General features: G+C 36.2%; 1 protein-coding gene across 5 annotated transcripts in view; it reads left to right on the top strand.

Moving 5' to 3' along the window:
* Window positions 1–14979, top strand: part of LNPK (lunapark, ER junction formation factor) — a 59875-nt gene extending 44896 nt beyond the window's left edge. For 3 of the 5 annotated variants that reach the window (XM_037523580.2, XM_037523578.2, XM_037523579.2), the window contains exons 10-13: window positions 2871–2976; window positions 4383–4453; window positions 5195–5365; window positions 12913–14964. In XM_037523580.2, the coding sequence (XP_037379477.1) occupies window positions 2871–2976; window positions 4383–4453; window positions 5195–5365; window positions 12913–13151 (587 nt within the window). In that variant the 3' untranslated portion in view covers window positions 13152–14964. Of the gene's footprint in view, window positions 1–2870; window positions 2977–4382; window positions 4454–5194; window positions 5366–7668; window positions 7752–12912 lie in introns of all 5 variants that reach the window. The other 2 variants (XM_037523582.2, XM_037523583.2) reach the window with 2 other exon arrangements.
* Window positions 14980–21936: the final 6957 nt, after the last annotated feature.

Below are 21936 nucleotides of genomic sequence, written 5' to 3'. Positions count from 1 at the left end.
CATAATCCTGATGGATGATATTTAAGATTTGCACTTGTTTATTTTTTTGTGATAGTGAGTAAATGTTGTTAGGCAAGTAAGCCAATAACTTCTCTGATGAAATCTGAGAAATGTATTTTATTTATATTAAAAATAATATAAAATATATTCTTACATATATATATATTTATCTTATATTCTTATATTAAGAATTATATTGAATGTTAAGTTACTCTGGAATCTGAAGTTTATTTACTAGTAGCTGTAATTTTGACATCAACTATACTGTTTTATTTTATTTATTTTAAAAAAAGATTTTTTAAAATTTATGCATATAAGAACTGGGGTCCAGGCCAGAGGTGCAAGGGAAGGGAGGTTCTGCAGGATATGTGTGAAAGGATTCACCAGAGACAGAGTGGGGAGCAGAACAGGCACATTGACTGAAATACACTGCTGAGGGGAGCAGCGGGTGAGACAAGAGAGGTCTGTTGCACCTTGTGGGTTAGCTCCCTAACCAGGAATCAAACTCATGTTGCAGTGGCTAGTTAGCTTGATAGCACTAAGACTTTAACCCCTGTGCCACCAGGGAGGCCCTAATTGCCCTTTTTTAGATGGTAACAGCCTTTAGGTTTGTGATTATTTACAAATTTTAAAACTAACCCTTGAAAACTGACCATAGATCTGAGGCACCCAGGAGGTTAAGGGAAGGAGGAAGAAGTGGGGGAGGGGAGAAACCAGAGAGGAAGGAGCACACAGTGGACAATGTGGGGGGGACTATGAGTGCTTTGGTGGTTGGAAAACTATGCTGACAACACTTAAGGGGAGAAATCCTAATTGTGAAAAAACAAATCAGGATATAAAATAGTGATATGTCATTAAAAATATAAAATAAAAAACGTTCCAAGATATCAAGAATAAACTTTTTCCAGTGTTTCACCTTGGCTCTCAGAAATAATTGTTACATTACTTAAAGAATCCAGATTACCCAGATTTAGGGTCATCCCTAGAGAAGTATGAAAGAAAAAGTAGGAGGAAATAAATAACCTTTTTATCACAGAAAGCTACCTTAAGGCAGTGCAAACATCTATGAGCAATGTTTTGTCACATGAAGGCATCTCCTCCTTCTTATATGAGACCCCCTCCTTAATGTTGTTTTCTGGCTTGCTTGTTTTCTAATGGGGAATCTGCTGTTATTCTACCTTTGTTTCTCTGTACATAATGCATCTTTTTCTGTTTTAAGGTTTTCTCTGTATCTCTTGTTTTAAGCAGTTTTATTCATGTCTCGGTACAAAGTTATGTTTTTTGTGTTTGAGATTTGTTGATAATTTTGAAACTGGGAATTTCTAGTTTTCATCAGATGAGGAAAATTTTTATGCATTATTTCTTCAATATTCTTTCTTTTCCTCCTTTCTTTCTTCTTTTTTTTTTTTTTTTTTTTTTTTTTTGTGGGACCCTCGTGGGACCCTCGCCGGTGGCCGGGGATCGAACTGGGTTGCTGCCTCGCAACCCAGTGCTCAACCGCCGCGCCACCAGGGGAGGCCCACTTTTCCTCCTTTCTTTATGGACTCCAATTATATGTGTATTAGGCAGGATGAGGTTGCACCACACCTTCCTGATAATTTGTATATATCTTATAAATGTTCTAGTCTTTGCTCTGTGTTTTGTTTTATATGGTTCCTACTGCTACACTTTCATGTTTACTAATAATTTTTTCTCTGATGTCCAAACTGCTATTCATCTGTCTGTAGATATTTCATTCTAGATGTGGTTTTCATCTATAGAAGTTCAACTTTTTTCTATGTTGAAGCTTTCCTCTAGATTCTCAAGCATGTTTAATTTAGTCATAATAAATGTTTAGATGTTTTTGTTTACTAATTTTATTTGTCATTTCTGGCTCACTTTTGATTGATTTTTCTCATTATGGATTTTATTTTATTTGTATGTCTCATAATTTTTGGTTTGATGCCAGACGTTGTGAATTTTACCTTACTGGATGCTGGATATTTTTATATTCCTGTACAAAACTCTGAATACTTACCCAGTGACCTGTGAATTATGAAGTTTCACTCTGGCTAGTGGGGACATGCACAAGTTTAGCTCCCCATGAGCACTGTTTCCTTGAATATTTTTGGGTGGCTCTTTCTCTGCTTGTGGGTAGTATCCTCACATGCATGAGCCAATTCAGTACTCTGCTAAATACCCTTGGGAGACCTCTACAGATCGTTGGTATTCTTGCTTTGCTTATTCTCTCCTATCTGGCACTCCTTCTTGTGAAATCAAGCTACCTTGACCTTCCCAGAGTTCCAGCTTTCTCTCTTCAACTCAGGGAGACTGAGGCATTTTACCTGGGTTTTTTCTCTCTGAGCTGCAGCCTTGAAACTCCCCAACCAACAAGTCAAAGCATTTGTAATCTTCATCTTATTTGCTTTTTATTCTACATTGCCTAGTTGGTAGTCAGTGTTTTTAAAACTGCTGCATCACAAATTTTGCATGGTGTGTTATTATTTCAGTTGGGAAGGTAAATCTGACCCATAACTTTATTATGGTCCAAAGTAGAAGTCCCCTCATTTATTAGTATGTGAACTTTAAAAGTCTGGGTATTTTTAAAAATTAGTTTGTACAGAAACATGCTGTCATTACCTAATAGATTATGTTGGTAGTTCTGATATAGCACTACTTCTTGTAGTGCAGTATTTTTAATGAAAATTTGAATGTTCTATGGAGATTTTTAAGAGCCAATAATATTTTTGTTTTGTTAAAGTCTTATGATAAGCCTAGATAGTCTTCTGATAAGCCTAGATAGTTCTGATAAGCCTAGATAGTTCTTGGTAAGTGAGTTAAAATTTAAATGTACTTTATACCTATAAATTTTACATGTATTTATTTACTAGGTCTTCATCCTCCGGGTCCACCTTTGGCAAGACCCATTCTTCCCCGAGAACGAGGTGCTCTGGATAGAATTGTTGAATATTTAGTTGGTGATGGACCACAAAACAGGTAATGTTTGCTAGAGTAGTAGATAAATAAAAAAGAAGAAAAAGTTATTGGCTAGGCTGTGTGTATCCATGTACTAGATATTCTAGTGATTATAGATCATAATGGAATATTTTGTAGCCCAGCAAAAAAATACATGTTCAGTAGTTTTTCAGTAGGAGTTTGGATAAAGTAGTCAAGATAAACTGTAGAAAAATGTATAACATATAATAGAAAAATATAACTATTATAACCCTACCAAATGATTGTTTTTAGAGAAATTAAATCATTGCATTGAAATTTACACTTGAAGAGCACAAAATAATGAAAGCTTGGTAGGTTATTAGAAATGGAGTTTATATGTGTCAGTACTAGACTTGGTGAGGGTGATAATTTTATTTATTTTTTAAAAATATTATTTATTTATACAAGCACTGGGTACAGTCAGAAGTATGGGAGGGTGAGAGAATTCATCAGAGCCGAAGGGGAGAGCAGAGCAGGCAGACGGATGAAGTACACTGCTGAGGGGAGCAGCGGGCTGCAGGAAAGGTCTGTGCGCCATGTGGGACCCTCACCAGTTGCCGGGGATCGAACTGGCGCTGCAGAGGCTGCTGGCAGCTTCGCAACCCAGCGCTCAACCACTGCACCACCGGGGAGGCCCGAGGGTGATAATTTTAATAAAAATAAAGACAATTTGCATGTATTTGGAACTTATAATTCTCAAAATGTCTTCTAATTATTATAGAAGAATAGAATTTAATGTTAATATAATTATGTATTACTCAAAATAGATTATTGTTAGATATGGTCAGGTTTTGATAAATGCATACACAGAGAACAGAGAAAGAAAATATTTAAATAGAAAATAAGGAAGATACTTAAGTGTAACTGGGGTTAGATACAGGAATAATGATGTACAGAAATAACCTTTGGGCTAGAGAAAATTAAATCCATTTCCTTACTACAAGACTTTTTGATAATAATATTCACTGTGAATCTCTAAGTGATTCCATCTTTTCCAATCCTGTCAGACCACAAATTTGGGATCCCAAGAATATATGTTGAAAGACACTGAAACGTTAATGTTGTTATCAAGTCTTTCTGCTAACTTAGTAATGATACATTAATATGACTGCTGCTTAGTTTTAGTTTGATGTATAAATTATACTTTGGAATGTTTGAAATTTGGCTCTTGCTTTTAAAGAATATTGTTTACTAAGTTGCATCTAATCTGTTAAAACATAAGTAACTATGTTAAAATATAAATTAGCTGTAATAACTAAAATATCCTCTCATGAGTTTTGTCTCCATTTATAACTTGTCTACTTTTTCTTCTTCTTTTTTTTTTTTTTTTTGCTTAGAGAAAGAAAAAAATTATTAAGGAGAAAAGGAACAGAAAAATAACTTGTCTGCTTTTTTTGGGGGTGTAGGTATGCCCTTATATGTCAGCAGTGTTTTTCTCATAATGGCATGGCTTTGAAAGAAGAATTTGAATACATTGGTAAGAATTATTAGCAATTAGATTTAAATATTTTATGTCAATTCCTATGTAATGGCATTTATTTTAGGTACTGTCTTTGTATATATTGCTCAGGCACATTGTTCTTACTTTAGAACACAAGGCAGATAGAGAATGCATGTTTCTTACTTAAACAATGTGCAACCTCTCAGCTAGTTGTTCTCAAATTTCACTATCACAATCACCTGACAAGCTTTTAAAAATTATGATGCCCAGCACCCAGCTATAAAGACCTTAATTGATTTGGCCTGGGGTCCATGGATCAGTACCTTTTTATTTTAAGCTACTCAGATAATTCTCATATGTAGCCATTATTTTAAAACCACCGAACTCAGTTAATTATGCTTTTCAGCTAGGACAGACAACATTTTCTTGGCAGATCAGTGAGATTTTGTATTTTAAAATAACATGATTCTGATTATTAGAAATGTGATTTTTTTACTGTAATATATTTAGATTATTATTAGTACTGCTTTGCCATTAGTTAACTTGATGTATAACTTACTGTTTTCTGCTTTAAAGTTAATGTTGTAATTCTATAAAGTAGAAAGCATGCTTTAAAATTAGCTTTGATTAGAACACCTACCATCATAATACTAAAATCACATAAATTTCAGAAATGATAAATAACTTTTGAAGGGTTCTTTGCCTTTTTGTAAAAGTAATCTTGAGTGTCCTTGAATTTTCTTTGGTTTGTGGTTTTATTTTTTAAATTCTCTGCAGCTTTTCGATGTGCCTACTGTTTTTTCTTGAATCCTGCAAGAAAAACCAGACCCCAGGCGCCAAGACTTCCAGAGTTTAGTTTTGAGAAGCGGCAGGCAATGGAAGGCTCAACTTTAGTTGGTCCCTTGCCCTCAGGAAGTGTGATTTCATCAGAGAACCAATTTAGTGAAGGTATGAATATGTTTAAATTTTTATTTGAAAAATAAAAATTTTGCTGTTTAACAATAAAGGCATAATGCTTTTAGATAATAATGCATTAATAGATCATATTTTGCTGTATGCATATATCAGCTATTGCCCTGATCATAGCTTTCTGTATGATTGGTATGATGTGTTCCTTTTTTTTTTTTTTTTTTTTTTTTGGTGGGACCCTTGCCGGCAGTTGAGGAATGAACTGGCGCTGCAGAGGCTGCGGGCAGCCTCGCAGCCCAGCGCTCAACTGCTGCGCCACCAGGGGAGGCCCTCGATGTGTTTCATTTTTAAAATGCAAGTTGTATTGTATTAAGCAAAATCTAGCAACAGCTAGGTAAACATTATGGCGTGACCTTGTCCAATAACTTGTGAGATCTGACTGATATGTTCTTGTTGAATCATTTTATTTTTCTTTTATTTGAATGAATTATGAAACTACTTAATAAGGGTTAAATTCTTATAAAATTTTAAATATTAATGAAATAAGTTTGTCCCTACCACCACTTGAATTGGTAGACATTACTAGAAAGCAGGAAACTTTGAAAGTTTCTTTGCATTCTTATTTTTTTTGTTAAGATTTATTTATTTATGCATACAAGAATTGAGGTACAGGCAAAAGGTGCAGAGGGTGAGAGGATTCACCAGAGATAGAGTGGGGAACAGAACAGGCAGACAGACTGAAATACACTGCTGAGGGGAGCAGCAGGCAAAACAGGAGAGGTCTGCTGAACCATGTGGGTAGCTCCTTGGCTGGCTGGGGGATGGAACTCATGCTGCAGAGGCTGCGGACAGCTTCACAGTGCTGTGCTTAACTCCTTATGCCACCAGGGAGGCCCTTCTTTGCATTCTTTCATGACAGTGTTGATAGGACTGGCGTACCTTTGAAATGGTTTGTAGAGGTTAACATCGTTGATGCATGTGCTTGATATAGAACAACCTTATAGTAGAGAAACAGAATTTATCAGACTTCACTGCCTTTTATTTTTTTTATTTTATTTTTTTTCTTAAAGGGAAAGTTTCCAGGTCTTTTTTTTTTTTTTTTTTTTAAAAGATTTATTTATTTATTTATACAAGCACTGGGTGCAGTCTGAAGCACGGGAGGGTGAGCGAATTCACCAGAGCCAGAGCTGGGAGCAGAGCAGGCAGAAGGACCGAAGTACACTGCTGAGGGGAGCAGCGGGCGGCAGGAGAGGTCTGCGCGCCATGCGGGACCCTCCTCCGGTGGCCGGGGAGCAGCCGGGGATCGAACTGGCACTGCAGAGGCTGCGGGCAGCTTCGCAACCCAGCACTCAACCGCGGCACCACCGGGGAGGCCCTTCACTGCATTTTAAAACTCAACTTCAAGTTCTGTTTTAAGAATTCTTGAGTGGTTTCATGAAAAATAATCGAAAACATAAGATGGAAGATTTGACTATTGCAACTATTTTTTTGTTAGGAGCTATTTGTTAAGCAACTCTGAGTTATGAAGATTGCTAAAATTATGACACAGACACTGATCTTGGTGTTATGACTGGTATAGGAAAAAATCCATATTTGAAATTCATATAATTTAATGTACATATTTTTATATTAAAGTAAAATATGTATGATTTTGTATAATTCATATAATTTATTTAGCAGTCAGTATTCTTTTAATTCTAAGATTTATTATTTGCATATATTTATTTATCAAAGCTTTGAGAATTGAAAAAATTGCTTTAACAGAGAATATTGAAGCAGTGAATTTTCAGATATCAGAAGTTTAGTGTGAAGATTTAAGTACCTTTTTAAAAAAATTTTGCAGAGTGAACTTAAAATACATATGCTAACTTGGGGTTGGCTTTTGGCTAACAAATGTCAAAATGAATTTGAATACAGATAGCCATTACAGGAGGCTTGTATCCTACTTCCAATACTGAATCAATACAATTGTCTTCTCCAAGTCTGCAACATCAACTCCAAATCCAATATAAAATTTTTTTCTTATGCTTCAGTCATGCTCCGAGCTGCATGCTGTCACATACAAATCATCTGTCTTGCCATGCAACCTCTTGGAACTGAAAATTTAAGGACTTCATGGTGAAGATGCCTAGAGGAATAATTGAAGTCATTTCCATGAATAACTTAGCTTGTGAAAGCTAATGTGGATATTTGCAAGCCAATAGTTGGGGAAAATAATGGAAAAATCAGCCAACAAAACAAAAATCTTGACAATGAATCCCATTCTTTATGTCTTCCTCTAAGGTCTAGATGGATAGTTAGCAAACAACACCCGCTATACCTTTCCTTCTCATCTAATTTAGGAGGAGCAATGCCCCAGATGTCTTATTTTCTGTATGAAACCCCTGGAATGAAGTCTAACTGCCTCCAACTCAGTCCTGATAAGGTAATGTTAATAGGTGAAGACAAAATTTCTATAAGATTCTGATACTCCTTAGTACTAGAAATTGAAGCAACAATTCCATGTAGTTAAGGTAGTCTTTAGAATAGTAAACTGTTCATACTTCTCTTTGGATTCATCAAAATGGCAATAAAGCACCTTTTACTTCTTTGGCTTTCCAGAAGATTGAAACTTTTCTCCAAGACTACGGCCTCAACAATATGATAAACAGTTATAAATTTCAAGCTGGATTCCTTTAGTAAATGACTGGAAGTATTTCTGATGAACAGATGAAGCTGCGATGGTTTTGAACACCGGTGGCATACTTTTATGATTAAATTGAACTATTAAGACTGTATCATCTTACTCACCTCCTCTCCATGCTGACAGCCCATGTAATTGAAAGATTAGATTTCTGATTTCTACATTCTTGAAGAAATTTAGATCTGGAAAAAATCTTTCCTGCTTTAATATATATGTTCATATAGTATATATACATGCTTAGTACTAGAAATTGAAGCAACAGAAAGATATGCAGCATATCTTCTGCACTAATGTACTATAGGTTATTGAAGTTATAGATGGAACCATTTGTAACCTAGAATTAATAGAGGAAGCCTTTTTTATTTTTCTATTCTATGATGCAAGACTTTGAAATTAAATTTTGTCTTGGTTCTGCTACTGGAAGACTTTACATTTAGGATGAGGCACAAGACCCTTGTAATTTTTCGACCACTCTTTAGAACATATCTTCTGCACTAATATGGAATCTTGGAAAGTTTTCAACAAAGAAGGAGACCTAGAAGAAATTTCTCCCAATGATTGTTCATTTGAGTTCCTAGAATTTTTTTCTAGAACTGTGTATACAGATGCTTTGGAAATAGAGTATTAGAGAAACAAGAAATTAGGACTATGGGTTATCTTTTTATCTAACAGATACTAGATACATCAAACTAATGAACTGCTTTTAGGTTTCTCAGTTTCTCTTATGGTTAAAAGAATAGGACAATAATTCTTGAATCTCTGAGAAGCCACACTAAAGTGGTCTATAAATTTTACTTTTTTTAAAAAAGTGTATTTCCAAAAATACCTGATAAGCTTTCTGTTTAGATAACTGGAGTACTTTATGGATAATTGTGGATAGAGTACATGGTTCCTACATTGTTTATATACTTACAGAGTGATTTTGGCCTACCATGTTTGAAAACTTTAATGTTGCTTTCATTGCTCAGTTGTATTTGTGTAGATCTCACGTCACTATTTTATTAGAAAATAGCTTTTATTCATTTGGAAATATTAAAAATAATGGCTTCTAAACAAAACTAAAATAGCAAGTAAAATTTGCCCTGATAATCTGATTTCTGCTCTTTATTTATTAAGATTTATTTATGCATACAAGAGCAGGGGCACAGGCCAGAGATGCGGGGGGGTGAAAGAGGATCCACCAGAGACAGAGTGGGGAACAGAACAAGCAGATCTACTGAAATACACTACTGAGGGAGCAGCGGGTGAGACAGGAGAGGTCTGCCTCGCCATGTGGATTTCTCCCTGGCCAGCTGGGGATTGAACTCCTGCTGCAGAGGCTATGGATTGCTTCATAGTGTGGTGCTTAACCCCTTGCACCACCAGGGAGGCCCTCTGCTCTTTATTTTAAGTAATATACTGTTACTATTAAGTTGAACTAGGAAAAATTCTCTTTTTAGTGTTGTTTGTTATGATGCTTAACTTGAATTATTTGATAATGTAATTTTTGTTTTATTGAATTCTGTGTATTACCAGATTCAAAAAGCTTTTACCTTTATATATATTTAATTATGTATAGCTTACTCAGGATGTAATTTGCCTGTAGTATGGTGTTTCATTTTAGTATTGACATAGAGATGTTTTGGCCTTGTGATTCCCTTTTCTAAATTATCTTTACTAGTAGTTTTATAGCATTGCTTAATAATGAAATTCTTACTCATCCAATGTATTGGTTTACTAATAGTAAATAAATGGTATTCTGTGCATTTGAATACAAGATTTTTCTCAAAGTTGTTGGTTATGTAATTGGATTTTATTCATTGAGTCATTGGGTTGAGTTGGGAAGAAATTCATGTCTGTTCCTTAAATAGAAGCTGGCCATTTTCTGTAAGGCAGAAAAATCTTGTAAAAATCATTTTGTTTAAAACCATTGAGTTCAAAGACAACTTGTACATTTTAACATTTCCTTTGGATATGTTTTATAATATACAAATATAATGGGTACTGATGTTAGCAAGGCAAAAGAAAAAAACCTTTCATTGTTAAAAAGGAATTAAAAGGAAAAAATCTAAATTAATTCACCAAAATAAATGGGCTTTTTTGAAAGTATAACTTAAATAGAATCATATATTTTCCTGTGGAAATTAAATATTTCCTTTGGAAGTAAAATTGTTTTACTAGATGATTCTTTAGTTTTCTTAGAGATATTTTCTTTTAAGAGCTAGAATAAATACCTAAAGGTAAGGTGATACTCATGTTTTTGCATGCGTGTATTTATTGGGGAGTAGTGGTATTCATTATACATTTATGCTCAGTTTTATAAGTTTGAGTTGTCTAGCTTTGTCTAGTTTGAATTTGCCCAAACAACTGGAAGCAATTGTTACAGTGTGGTAGGGAAAGCTTTTCTCTCAAGAATATTGGAATAGGAGTGGGGCAGGGGCCGGAATGGGCAAAGGGTCATTTGTATTTTATCACATTGTGGTATATTGTTTTCCCGGCATTACTGATGCCATAGTTGATTGTCAAAAATTTCCTAACTCTGGAATCAGGTCATTCAGATAACTTTCAAATTTAATATTAAACTGGTACTAAATGGGGGGAGAGTAGGCCTGCTGAATTAGTATGAATGCAAAGACTGGTTTCTCTTTGAGTACTTTATGTCTAAAATGTTAACATCTTCTATGTTTTATACCACTAAGCTCCTTAAAGTATAACCTCACAGGAAAAAAATGTACTTTTTTTTTTTTTAGAATAGGCGCATGATTCTCTCCCATAGAAATAAAATACTTTTGGAATATTTAATCATCTTATTATAAAGTAATTAAATGATTGTTAATTAGTTATTAAACTAATATGTAATACCCTCTTAATCTTGCACACCTAGTTCACTTAAATCTCATTTCAATCACTTCTCACAAAATAGCACAGGCATCCAAACATTGAATATCTATTTCATTTAGTAACTAGCTGATGCCTGCATTGTAGGCATCATGACACATCAATTTTTTATTCGGTTACTGCTATTAAAATTAACCTGGGGAAGAAATATAGTCATTAATCTGGAATCTCATTATTTTCAAGCCCTATTCACCATTTCACCATATTTTAGTCTTCATATATTCTCTGAAATACAATACAGCATTGACCACATGCTTTGTAACTGAGTTATTGTCTTCTACATGGCATTTCTTTGAATTCATGTTTATAGACATTTAAAATTTTCAGGATTATAGTTTTTCTTTTTGTACTAACTTCTTATTTAAGACTCCAGAATTTAAAAAATAAATTGGATGTGACTAGTAACCTGTTTCTGGAAATAGTGACATCACACAGCTTTAATATGATAAATCTTGAACTTTGATACCTCTCATCTATAAGTTCAGTATGAGACTTTTTTGTGTGTGAGTTCTGGATTTTGAGTTTTTGTTTTTTTCATGTCATATGGCTTTTCTGGTTTGTTTCAGAGACTTACTAAATTACAACATTTTAAAGTTCTTGGCAAGTAAATATTGCTCTAAGGCCAGAGAATTGTGGAAAACCGTGACTCTTAAAATTCAACTCTGGATAAATTCTTTGAAGGTAGAATTACAAATAGTTGGCAGCTCCTAAAGTTTTCCACTGCAGAACTTGCCTGCCCTGTAGGACCTGTACATGCTCACAAGGTTTCATTTGCACTTTCTGCTTCTCCTTTGTGCACTGCGACATTCAAATGACAAAACTCATATTGCCTACTCCTTCTCTATTTTGGATTTTTTTCTAAGATTGCAAGTAATGCCATTTTTAAGTTCCCTTTAAGAAATTAGGTCACAAATATCATTGTGAGTATTCCCCACTACTTTTTGTGATCATGTGAAATTTTTATACAGTAAAACCTTGTTTTATCCTAAGTGGTCTCTCATCCCTCAAGATTTAAACCTCTAGGTCTGAAAATGCTACATACCTAGAACCACAATGCTTGGGCGAGAAAGAGGAGGGCCTTTTCCCATCACGCACCAGAAGCTAAGCAGAGGTCTTGATCTCTCCCTTAAAATTTACTTCCTTTATACTCTCTTCAGAGTTTCATTAAATTCAAATCCTTTAATATATAATTCAACATTTTATCAAATAAAATATTGTGTCTTTGGAAAAGGTAGATCCTGACTTCCTCAGTGTTTGAATAATAGAGGTACAAATTAGTATGGGAAATAGCACCCCCCTACACCCTGACCCTTGCACACAGAGGAAAAGGGAGACTGGGTAAAAGGGAGGTAATAGTGCACTTGCTTTGTTTGCTGGGTGGTTGTCTTATAGCACCCAATTCTGTTGGGACTTTCTTATATTTGGACATTCAACTTTCAAATACATTTTAGGAGCTTAATTTTATGAAAATATAGGACTTTGTATAAAAGGGTTTGTTTACTCCAAATTGTGTTCCTTTCTTCATTTATTCCAGTTCATATGTGGTATGTTATTAGGAATTAAGTACATCTTTTAAAATATTATAAGGATAGGGCCTCCCCGGTGGCGCAGCGGTTGAGCGCTGGGTTGCGAAGCTGCCCGCAGCCTCTGTGGCGCCGGTTCGATCCCCGGCTGCTCCCCGGCCACTGGAGGAGGGTCCCACATGGTGCGCAGACCTCTCCTGCCGCCCGCTGCTCCCCTCAGCAGTGTACTTCGGTCCTTCTGCCTGCTCTGCTCCCCTCTCTGGCTCTGGTGAATTCTCTCACCCTCCCGCGCTTCTGACTGTACCCAGTGCATGTATAAACAAAACAAACAAACAAATAAATAAATAAATAAAGCATGCCTCTATAAAAAAAAAAAAAATATTATAAGGATAATAGGCTATTATACGCTTAGTTCATATATGTGTGTATTTATCTTTTGCTTACCTTATGTAGTGGTTTTGACATTTGGGTATTCCTAAAGTCTTGATTCTTTATCTTTTCAGAATCTTTAGAAGAACCAGATGTTCTTGATAACAGTGAAGAGCAGACAGATGACAAAATATCAGATACAGAGCAGATGGACCAAGTGATTGAAAAAGCATCTGTCACAGAAGAATCAGAGGAGAAACAAGAAGAGAACAAGAGTGAGGAAACTTCAGTGAATGAAGACAAATCAACAGTTTCCGTAGCTGATTCTAGTCCTAACCCTGAACTAAGTGAAGAATCTTTAATGACAATGTAGTAAATGCTTCCACGTGCCTTCAACTGGATATTTGTAGTCTTGTTGATGTCAGTTTGTTGCTTTTTAGGTGGTTCTTTCTATATTTTTCCCCCTCTAAGGAAATGCTTGAAATCATTTGACTTCAGATTTGCTACCTATTTCAATATGTCAAAGTTATATATCTACTGGGAGTTAAAATTAAAAGCAAGTGATGTCAGTAAAATAAGATCCTTTTGTACAAAGGATGTACAAAGACCCATACTGTTGAGATAGCTTTTAGATTTTTTTCATTCTAAAAGTAAACAAACATGATAGCATCCTTGTTTCCTATGTGTGACCTGTAAATAATATCCATTTTAACATAGGAAGAACTTTGGTTAAGTTCTAATAGTGTTTGTTTTGAGGAATGAAACACAACTGAGATTTTTAATGTCAACATTAAAAATGGATAGGATTTTAACTTTTTGGACATTTTCTGGGGGGATATCTATTTAAGCATTTACATTTAGTGGTGTAAAAGTTTTAACCGTAACTACATAGTTGGTACGAATTTTCAGTAAGAATGCTATTCAACAGTCAAGTGCAGTGTTTCTTTTTGATGTCTATTATTTTGCAGCTGGGCCAAAGGCACATGATGTATATAATTAGCTTATGTTTACATATTTACATACAGGAAACATCTCTGCACTTGACTGTACTTGAATTCTGAACATTATTTATACTTGTAAAATAATGATACATATGTGAATTTTGTGCTCTTGTATGTTTTTTTTGTTAAGGAAAATACAGATGATCTGGCAGTTTATTTCTGTTAACTATCTAGACTTCTTCAAAACAGTATTTTGGTGGATGACTTGGCTACCTGAAAAATCCAAGTAGGAAGAACTGACAATACAGTAAATAAATCTATAGATTCGTGTGTTATAATGCTTTTATTCAGACTTGTTGCTTTTCAAATTCAGGGATTGTGAGGACAAATTTTGTGAAAAGAGGCAATGAGTTACTTACTGGTTGTTTCTTGGATTTAATATGTGTATAAAGGATTAACTGAGGAAAAAAATTACCCGTAATGGTAATTAGACTTAATTACAGTGTGGCTATGTTTTCTAGCTTCCTTTGATCACTCTACTCCTCTATTAAAAAATAAATTATGCCAAAGGGAGGAATATGTAAGAATAGTGTATGTGACAAATACTTCTAAGTTGTACACAGTTTACTAAAAAATTAATAAAATATTTGTTATCATTTAAAAAGCCATCTTTATCATTTAATATCTTATAGTCTGATAGATATTTTTAAGGAATTCAATCTGTTAATAGTCTGAGGTGTCATGATATGGGACCACAGTGTTCACGATTTTGGAATTGGGTTTAAGTTCAAGCACTGCTATATTGGCCAAGTCACCTGTCTCACCTGAGACTGTTTTTCTATCCATAATGTGGGAAGAATATTTTCTGGGGCATATGGAGATGATCGAGATTTTATGTGATGTGGATATTAAGTAAATGATAGCATTTTATATATCTGTATATAATATAGCCTTCTGAAGTATGGAAGGGCCATGAATCTTTCCTTTTGCAAATAAGGAAATTTTAAAAATATATATGAACATGTATTCAGCTGCTCAGAATCAAGTCAAAAGCTTTTTGTATCCACTTTTCTCTATCATGTATGTGTGTATAAATATGTAGATTAAATCATTTTGAGATAAAGTAGGAAACTGAAACTATGGAATATGTTTTATTTTTGATGAGTTCCACTATGTTTTTTTGTGTTATTGACCCATTAACTTTCTATTAATACCTTGCAAAGTCTTCTCTAAAACTTTCACTTTATGATATATGTTGCTTGAAAATGAGAACTATCTCAAGAAATAGAATTTAATGATAATATCAAGTAGATATTATGAAAAATATCTTTGGGGGCCTCCCGGGTGGCGCAGCGGTTGAGCGCTGGGCTACAAAGCTGCCTGCAGCCTCTGCAGCGCCGGTTTGATACCCGGCCGCCTGTGAGGGTCCCACATGGCCTGCAGACCTCTCCTGCCTCCCGCTGCTCCCTTCAGCAGTGTATTTCGTCGGTCTGCCTGTTCTGTTCCCCGCTCTGGTGAATCCTCTCACCCTCCTACGCTTCTGACTGTACCCAATCTTTAAAAAAAAGAAAAAGAAAAGAAAAATATCTTTGGAAAAAATAAGAAGGTTAAAGTAAAATTAATGCAACTGGTAATTTGCTGTAACTGTAAAATAGAAATATTTATTCTGATACTGTAATAAAGTTAATGGTTGAAAGAGTGTAAAATGCCCCATTTCTGATTATTAAGACTAGTATAAATGAAGAAAAGCAAGCTATTAAGACCATGCCCAGTGTGATCTTAACTTCCCTACTATTAATGCTCAACAGGTCATCATCTAATCTGTTCTCAGTATGTCCTCAGCATGATCCACAAGCATGATCTGGCTTTTGTCTCTCCTTTCTCCCCATTGTTGAGCTATAGCTTCCTGGGCCTCTGGTTCTCTCACCATGCTGAGTCCTTTCTTGCCTTAAGTTTCAGTTTAAATTTTTCCTCCTTAGAGGACCTCCCAGATTCCCTATTGAATGGTGGCTTCTGCCTTTTTTTTTTTTTTTTAAAGATTTATTTATACAAGAACTGGGGTGCAGTCAGAGGCATGGGAGGGTGAGAGAATTCACCAGAGACAGAGCAGGGAGCAGAACAGGCAGACGGACTGAAGACACTGCTGAGGGGAGAAGTGGAGTGAGACAGGAGAGGTCTGCCATGCCATGGGGGTTGCTCCCTGGCTGGCCGGGGATCGAACCCGCACTGCAGAGGCTGCAGACAGCTTCACAGCGTGGCTCTCAACCCACTGTGCCACGAGGAGGCCTGGCTTCTACCTTTTATGCTCAATCACATCACTATCTCTAGAATTGGCCTTATCACAATTTATAAGTATCTTATTCACTAGTTACTGTATCTTCACAACAATGTCTGTGTGTAGCACTCTTACTTGTCTTGTTTTTTTTTTTTTTTTTTTTTTTTTTTGTCTCCAGAGCTTCACACAATGCTTGATACATTTATTATGTGGATGATTAACTTTGTTGCTAAATCCAGTGAAAACTCTCAAGTTATTTCACTTGGAGAATTTACATTGTTGAGTACTCTCTTTTGTTTGAAATATTTTTTTTGCTTTTGTGTTATCACACATGGTGTATGTGCCAAATATTTCTAAGTTGTACACAGTTTACTTCTTACTTCTTGGCTGCCTTTCTCAGTGTCCTTTGTGGGCTTTCCTTCCCTGCCCATCCTTTGTATTGCATAGGTTCTACTTAACCATTGCATTTCTTCTCTTCAACCTCCATCAGCTTAATTACCATCTATCTCGTGGATCCTCAGACCGCCAGCCTCGATCTGTTTCCCTCACTTTAGAGCTATGTATCCACCTGCCTGTTGGAATGTCTCTCTCACAAAATATATATTTTTAAGTAAAACTCTGTCCTTCTTCAAACCTTTCAAACTTATCAAGCCTTCTGTGTTTCTCATCTAATAGCACCACTGTGTGGAACAGAAACTCATCCCTTCCTATTTTAGCCTATATCTTATCTATTAGTATCTCCTAAATTTCCTCAGTTAAGCTCTCATTTTTCTATTCATTAACATTACATTAATAGTGATATAAACATCTGCATTCTTACTCTGTGTGTCAGTATATTAGCTGTTGGATAGCTATTATTGTATATATTCTTTGGCAACGATCCAGTGGGATTATGGGAACAAAAACAAGTGTAGAGAGAATGAACAATTTGGTTCATGGGAAATTTAGGACTTGAATGCAAGCAAATTTCTTCAGAGGTCTTGCTCTTAATTACTGTTGTGCTGCCTTTTAATTCAGGTCTTCTTCGTCTCAAAATGCCTTCTTAAGAGGTCTCCTTTCTTCAGTCTTGCCTACTTGCTATCTGTGCTGCGCTGTAGCTTACTGCGTTTTAAAATTCAAAACTTAATCACGCCATAACATTGCTTAAGCCTTTTAATGATTCCTCACTGTTTTGGGGAGAAGGTCCTGTGATTCTCTGCCTGTGGTATCTTCTCACTCACATAGACATAAGGGGACACAATATATTGTTCTTGAACTGAATTGAAATAACGCCAGTTAGAACCCAAGTTTGGGAATTTTGATAGTTATTAAGCTATACCTTTTATTCTTGAAATTGGTCTTCCTTATTTTATGCATCATACACAGTAGTATTGTAATGGAGAACAATTGAGTCAGGAGGGCAGTAGCTTCATGTGCGTGTGAGGGAGATACTCATACAACAACTTTAACTAAAAGAATTCTGAGTATCAGAAAAGCTGAATGATTTATACAAGGTTGGATAAGAAAGTAGCTGACCAGAACTGAGATCTCAACGCAGGGTGCTTTATATGGAGCCACTACTTTTACACTGCCTATCAATATTGGTGTTCGAGTTTAAGATTACTTTAAAAATGTGATATGTTTATTTCTATTTCCAACTGACAGCAACTACTTAAGTATTTTAAAAACCTTTTATACTTTTTCTTACATTACTTTACACTATTATTTATATTCCTTTATAATATTTCCTGTTGGATTTGTGTGCAAATCAGTTAGTTGAAATGTGAAAGAATTGATGCGTTATAGCTATTTTGAAACAATCATGGGGAATAAGAACTGCTTTAGGAATTGGGAGAAAATGATGCAGTAAAGTTATCTGGTATTACTTCAATTCATCATAAAAATTATAGAATAATAAATAGCTCTTACCTAAGAGCTATATTAAAAAAGTTTCAGATACTTATGTAAACCTGAGCCAAGATGGTTGTTAAAATGATCTGCTAAATCTCAGAGTTTGTAATTTGGCTTGTTTTAAAAATTAAAGATTGAAATATATTAACCACCCAATTAATAGTATTAAATTCAGGCTCTGAATTTAGATAACTGTAAATATAGAAAAGTACATTTGTTATGAACAATTAAAATATGAATACAGAATTAAAATCCTATTAAATTCTATCCATAAATGGTTAATTTGTCTCAGCCTAGTTTCTTCTCTCCACAGAAACTATATTCTATTTTAATACTATTTTAAGACATCTTTTTCAAAAATTGCTGAATTTACTGGATAGTAGGTGTCGCCTCTTTTTTTTTTTAAGATTTATTTATGTAAGAACTGGGGTAGAGGTCAGAGGCGTGGGAGGGTGAGAGAATTCACCAGAGACAGTGGGGAGCAGAACAGGCAGACTGACCAAAGACACTGCTGAAGGGAGCAGCAGGCGAGACAGGAGAGGTCTGCTGTGCCATGTGGGTTTCTCCCTGGCTGGCCGGGATGGAACCGGCACTGCAGAGGCTGCAGACAACTTCACAGCACTGCGCTCAACACCATGCACCAACGGGGAGGTCCTCGCCTCAAGTTTGAAACTTATATTCCATTTAATTTTCCTTTCTTTTTCCTCCAGGGGTCTTTATGTGTGGCTCAGTTTGTGTTACTCATGGGCATTAGAAGAAAACACTACCCACTTCTGTAGTTCTGTATTATTTAATTTTTAAAATCTAGGTTTTCTGCTTTATGTATTTTCCCTAGTTAAAAAAATATAAACCTTTTTTTCTGTGGTAGCAAAACTGATGGATGTTAGAAGCACTTGGAGAAGATTAATAAGTATCTTCAAAAAAATCTGCCTCATAAATTAGATTTTTAAGTTCTTATTCCAGAATTGTGTGAGAATAGGCCAAATTTTCAGCTGCCAAAAACTTTTACTAGATCCCTGGCATTTGATTTAGGAAAACTGGGAAAAAATCATTCATTTTTATGAAAATGAGTACTTCTTAGTCTGATTTTGAAGGGTGAAGAAAGTTAAAGGAACATTTTTAATACCTGCTCTCAGGAAGCACTATGCTCCAGGGACTTTCACATCCGTCCTCCCTCCGTTCTCAGCAACCATGTGAGGAAAAGGGATCCTATCAAGGGGGATTAAATTAATTCCCCAAGATCACTCAGTTTAAAGAAGTTGTAAATGCAATTGGAACATTGGCTCTTTAAGTCCTTGCCTCTTTTTTTTTTTAAAGATTTATTTATGTACGCATACAAGAGCTGGGGTATGGGCCAGAGGTGGCGGGGGAGGCATGAGGGGGTTCACCGGAGAGAGTAGGGAGCAGAACAGGCAGATGTACTGAAATACACTGCTGAGGGGAGCAGTGGGCAAGACAGGAATTGTTTGCTGCATCCAGTCCTTGCCGCTTTTACCATCTATGAGCCCTCTTTCTTTGGTAGCTGAAAGAAATATGTGAATGCTTTTCTGGTTTCTCCATATTTTTGATACTCAAGTGTTCCTTCTTCAAGGCCTGATAGCCTAACACCCATCAGACTCTCCACTCATACACCACCCCCTTGAAATTCTCTGTTTCCCACGCCAGTCTATGAACTTGAAGGCAGGGTCATATCTGGTTTTGCTTATCATTATGTTCCTAGTGTTTGGCATAGAAAGGACACTTAATAAACGATCTGTTGCACAGACAGCACATGTGCGCACGCCTTCACACACACAGTGGGTGACACTGCTATAGTTTTAGTGCAAATTTTATAGCGTGGGGAATTTTGCAAATCTCACATTATTTGAATTATTGAGTAGGAAAAAGGCCAGATAATTTGTTACAACTAGGCAAATTCTGATTGACTCCTTTGTCTTTTTTTTTTTTTATCATGTGCTTTGCAGTTTGAGTTTTATAACCCCAAAGCAAAGAATGTTCTAAGGAACCTTTGTGTATTGCAGACTCCCTAGGTGAACTGTAAGCATGTTCTTCAGAACCAAAATCCTTTTTCTAGTTTTTTTTGCACTATTCCCCTTTATGCTTTGATCACAGATGAGTATTGCGTATTTGTGTGATGCTCTGCACTGATCTTACATAATGCTACTGTTAAATTCTCGTTTCTTTAAGACCCAGACTTACCTGTAATCCTCCTCAGCTTCCCTAAGCAGTTACTTGCTTTTTGTTCCCACTGTGCTTTATATGTAACTTGTAGTCTCCTGACCTCTTCTTATTGTCTAATTCTCTCATTTGAGTGTAAACACTCAAGGTGGTTTCATGTTTCTTGATTTTGTTTGCTCTCCTCAAACAAAACACAAATTAAAGCAAAACCAAAACCTGGCATGGTGCTGTTGCAGGTGTGGCCATAGTTTCAATTCACTTAAATAAGTGATAGTCTTGACTTGTCAACACCTGTGGTGGTTGTGCTACTTCTAGCTGAAACTCCTATAAAGAAATTGGGGCTAGAAAGTGAGAAGGACCAGCTCAAGATATGAGAATGTGGGAACTGTGAACACCTTGAGGGTGGTGAGGGTTCATTTGATTTTGTGCCCTCAGTGCCCGACACATTAGCTATGAAGGAAGGAACCACGCGGGAGAGACCCATGAGCCAGTGCCCTGGTCTAATTCACATGAATCTATTATTTGGGTAAAGTTTCTCAATTGTATATAAAAAAATTTGAACTCTCCTCCTAAACATCTTTACACCCTCCATAGCTGATCCCATATTCTACTTACCTATGGAATGAGGTAATTGTAGGGGCAGGACAGGCCACGGAGTAGGTTTTCTGATCCGGCAGACCGGGTAAAGGAGGAGTCCTGGAGCCCTCAACGGCTTTTGCAGGTCTTTTATTTAGATTTACCAGGCATATGGCAGGCAGGGGGGCTGGGGGGCAGGAGGCTGGCAGTCTGCCCAGCCCCCAGCAAATCCTCACTCTACCTGGGCTCTCTAGCATTCTCTCTGCTGCTCTTCTTCTCTCCGCTTCCGTTCGTTCTTGGCTTCTGCTGGCGTCCCTATGACGCCGCCCTTATAAACTCAGTCTCTCAGCCCAGGTGTACCCACTTCAGGTGCCCGCCATCAGGCATGCATCCAGGACCACAGGGTTCCCTCATCTATCCTAATGGCGGGAGGCAGAAAAGCCTGATACTTTTACCTTACCCTATAGTAATTAAAAATACATAAGAAAGAAAATATCAAAATCAACAAACAACTATGAACAAGAGACACTCTATGGGGGGGTGGGGAGGGGAGGGATTGGGGTCAAAATAAGGGGATTGCAATTGTATGGGGAATATAAAAATAAAATTTATTTACAAAATAAATAAATTTAAAAAATACATTTTTTGTTTATTTTGATTCAGTATATCATTTCTGACCTATTTAATGTTATAATTAATGTTAACTTAGAAACTTTCTGGATTAAGTTGCTGCTTGTTTTACACTGTATCTGGAGGAGCCTAGATACACACACGCATAAACACACACAATGTAAGAATATTTCCTCTTTCATTAAATAGGCCATAAGAATTTAGACCTTAAAGTTGAGTCCTCGCCTCAAAAAAGCTACTGAGAGGGTCTCCCCTGGTGGTGCAGTGGTTGAGCACAGCGCTGTGAAGCTGTCCACAGTCTCTGCAGTGCTGGTTCGATCCCTGCCAGCGGCGAGGGTCCCACATGGCGCGGCAGACCTCTCCTGTCTTGCCTGCTGCTCCCCTCAGCAGTGTATTTCATCAGTCTGCCTCTCCTGTTCCCTGCTCTGTCTCTGGTGAATCCTCTCACCCCCCCCCCCGCACATCTGGCCTGTACCCCAGTGTAAATGAATAAACAAATCTTAAAAAAAAAAAAAAAAAGCCACAGAGAAAATGCATGCAGTCCATGGCAAGTATAATTAAAACTTACACCAGTTTGGTATATTCTATGATTTATTCAAGTTAATAATAATTTTTCTTCTAAAAAAACCCAGCCATCTACTTGTGCCTTACTATCTATAGCATGAATT

This window comes from Talpa occidentalis, unplaced genomic scaffold (assembly GCF_014898055.3).
Source record: "Talpa occidentalis isolate TD23 unplaced genomic scaffold, MPIMG_talOcc4v2.1 talOcc4.3, whole genome shotgun sequence".
Lineage (NCBI taxonomy): Eukaryota > Metazoa > Chordata > Mammalia > Eulipotyphla > Talpidae > Talpa > Talpa occidentalis.
Note: the sequence above shows the minus strand (reverse complement) of the source record. Positions and strands in the feature narration are given on the sequence as shown.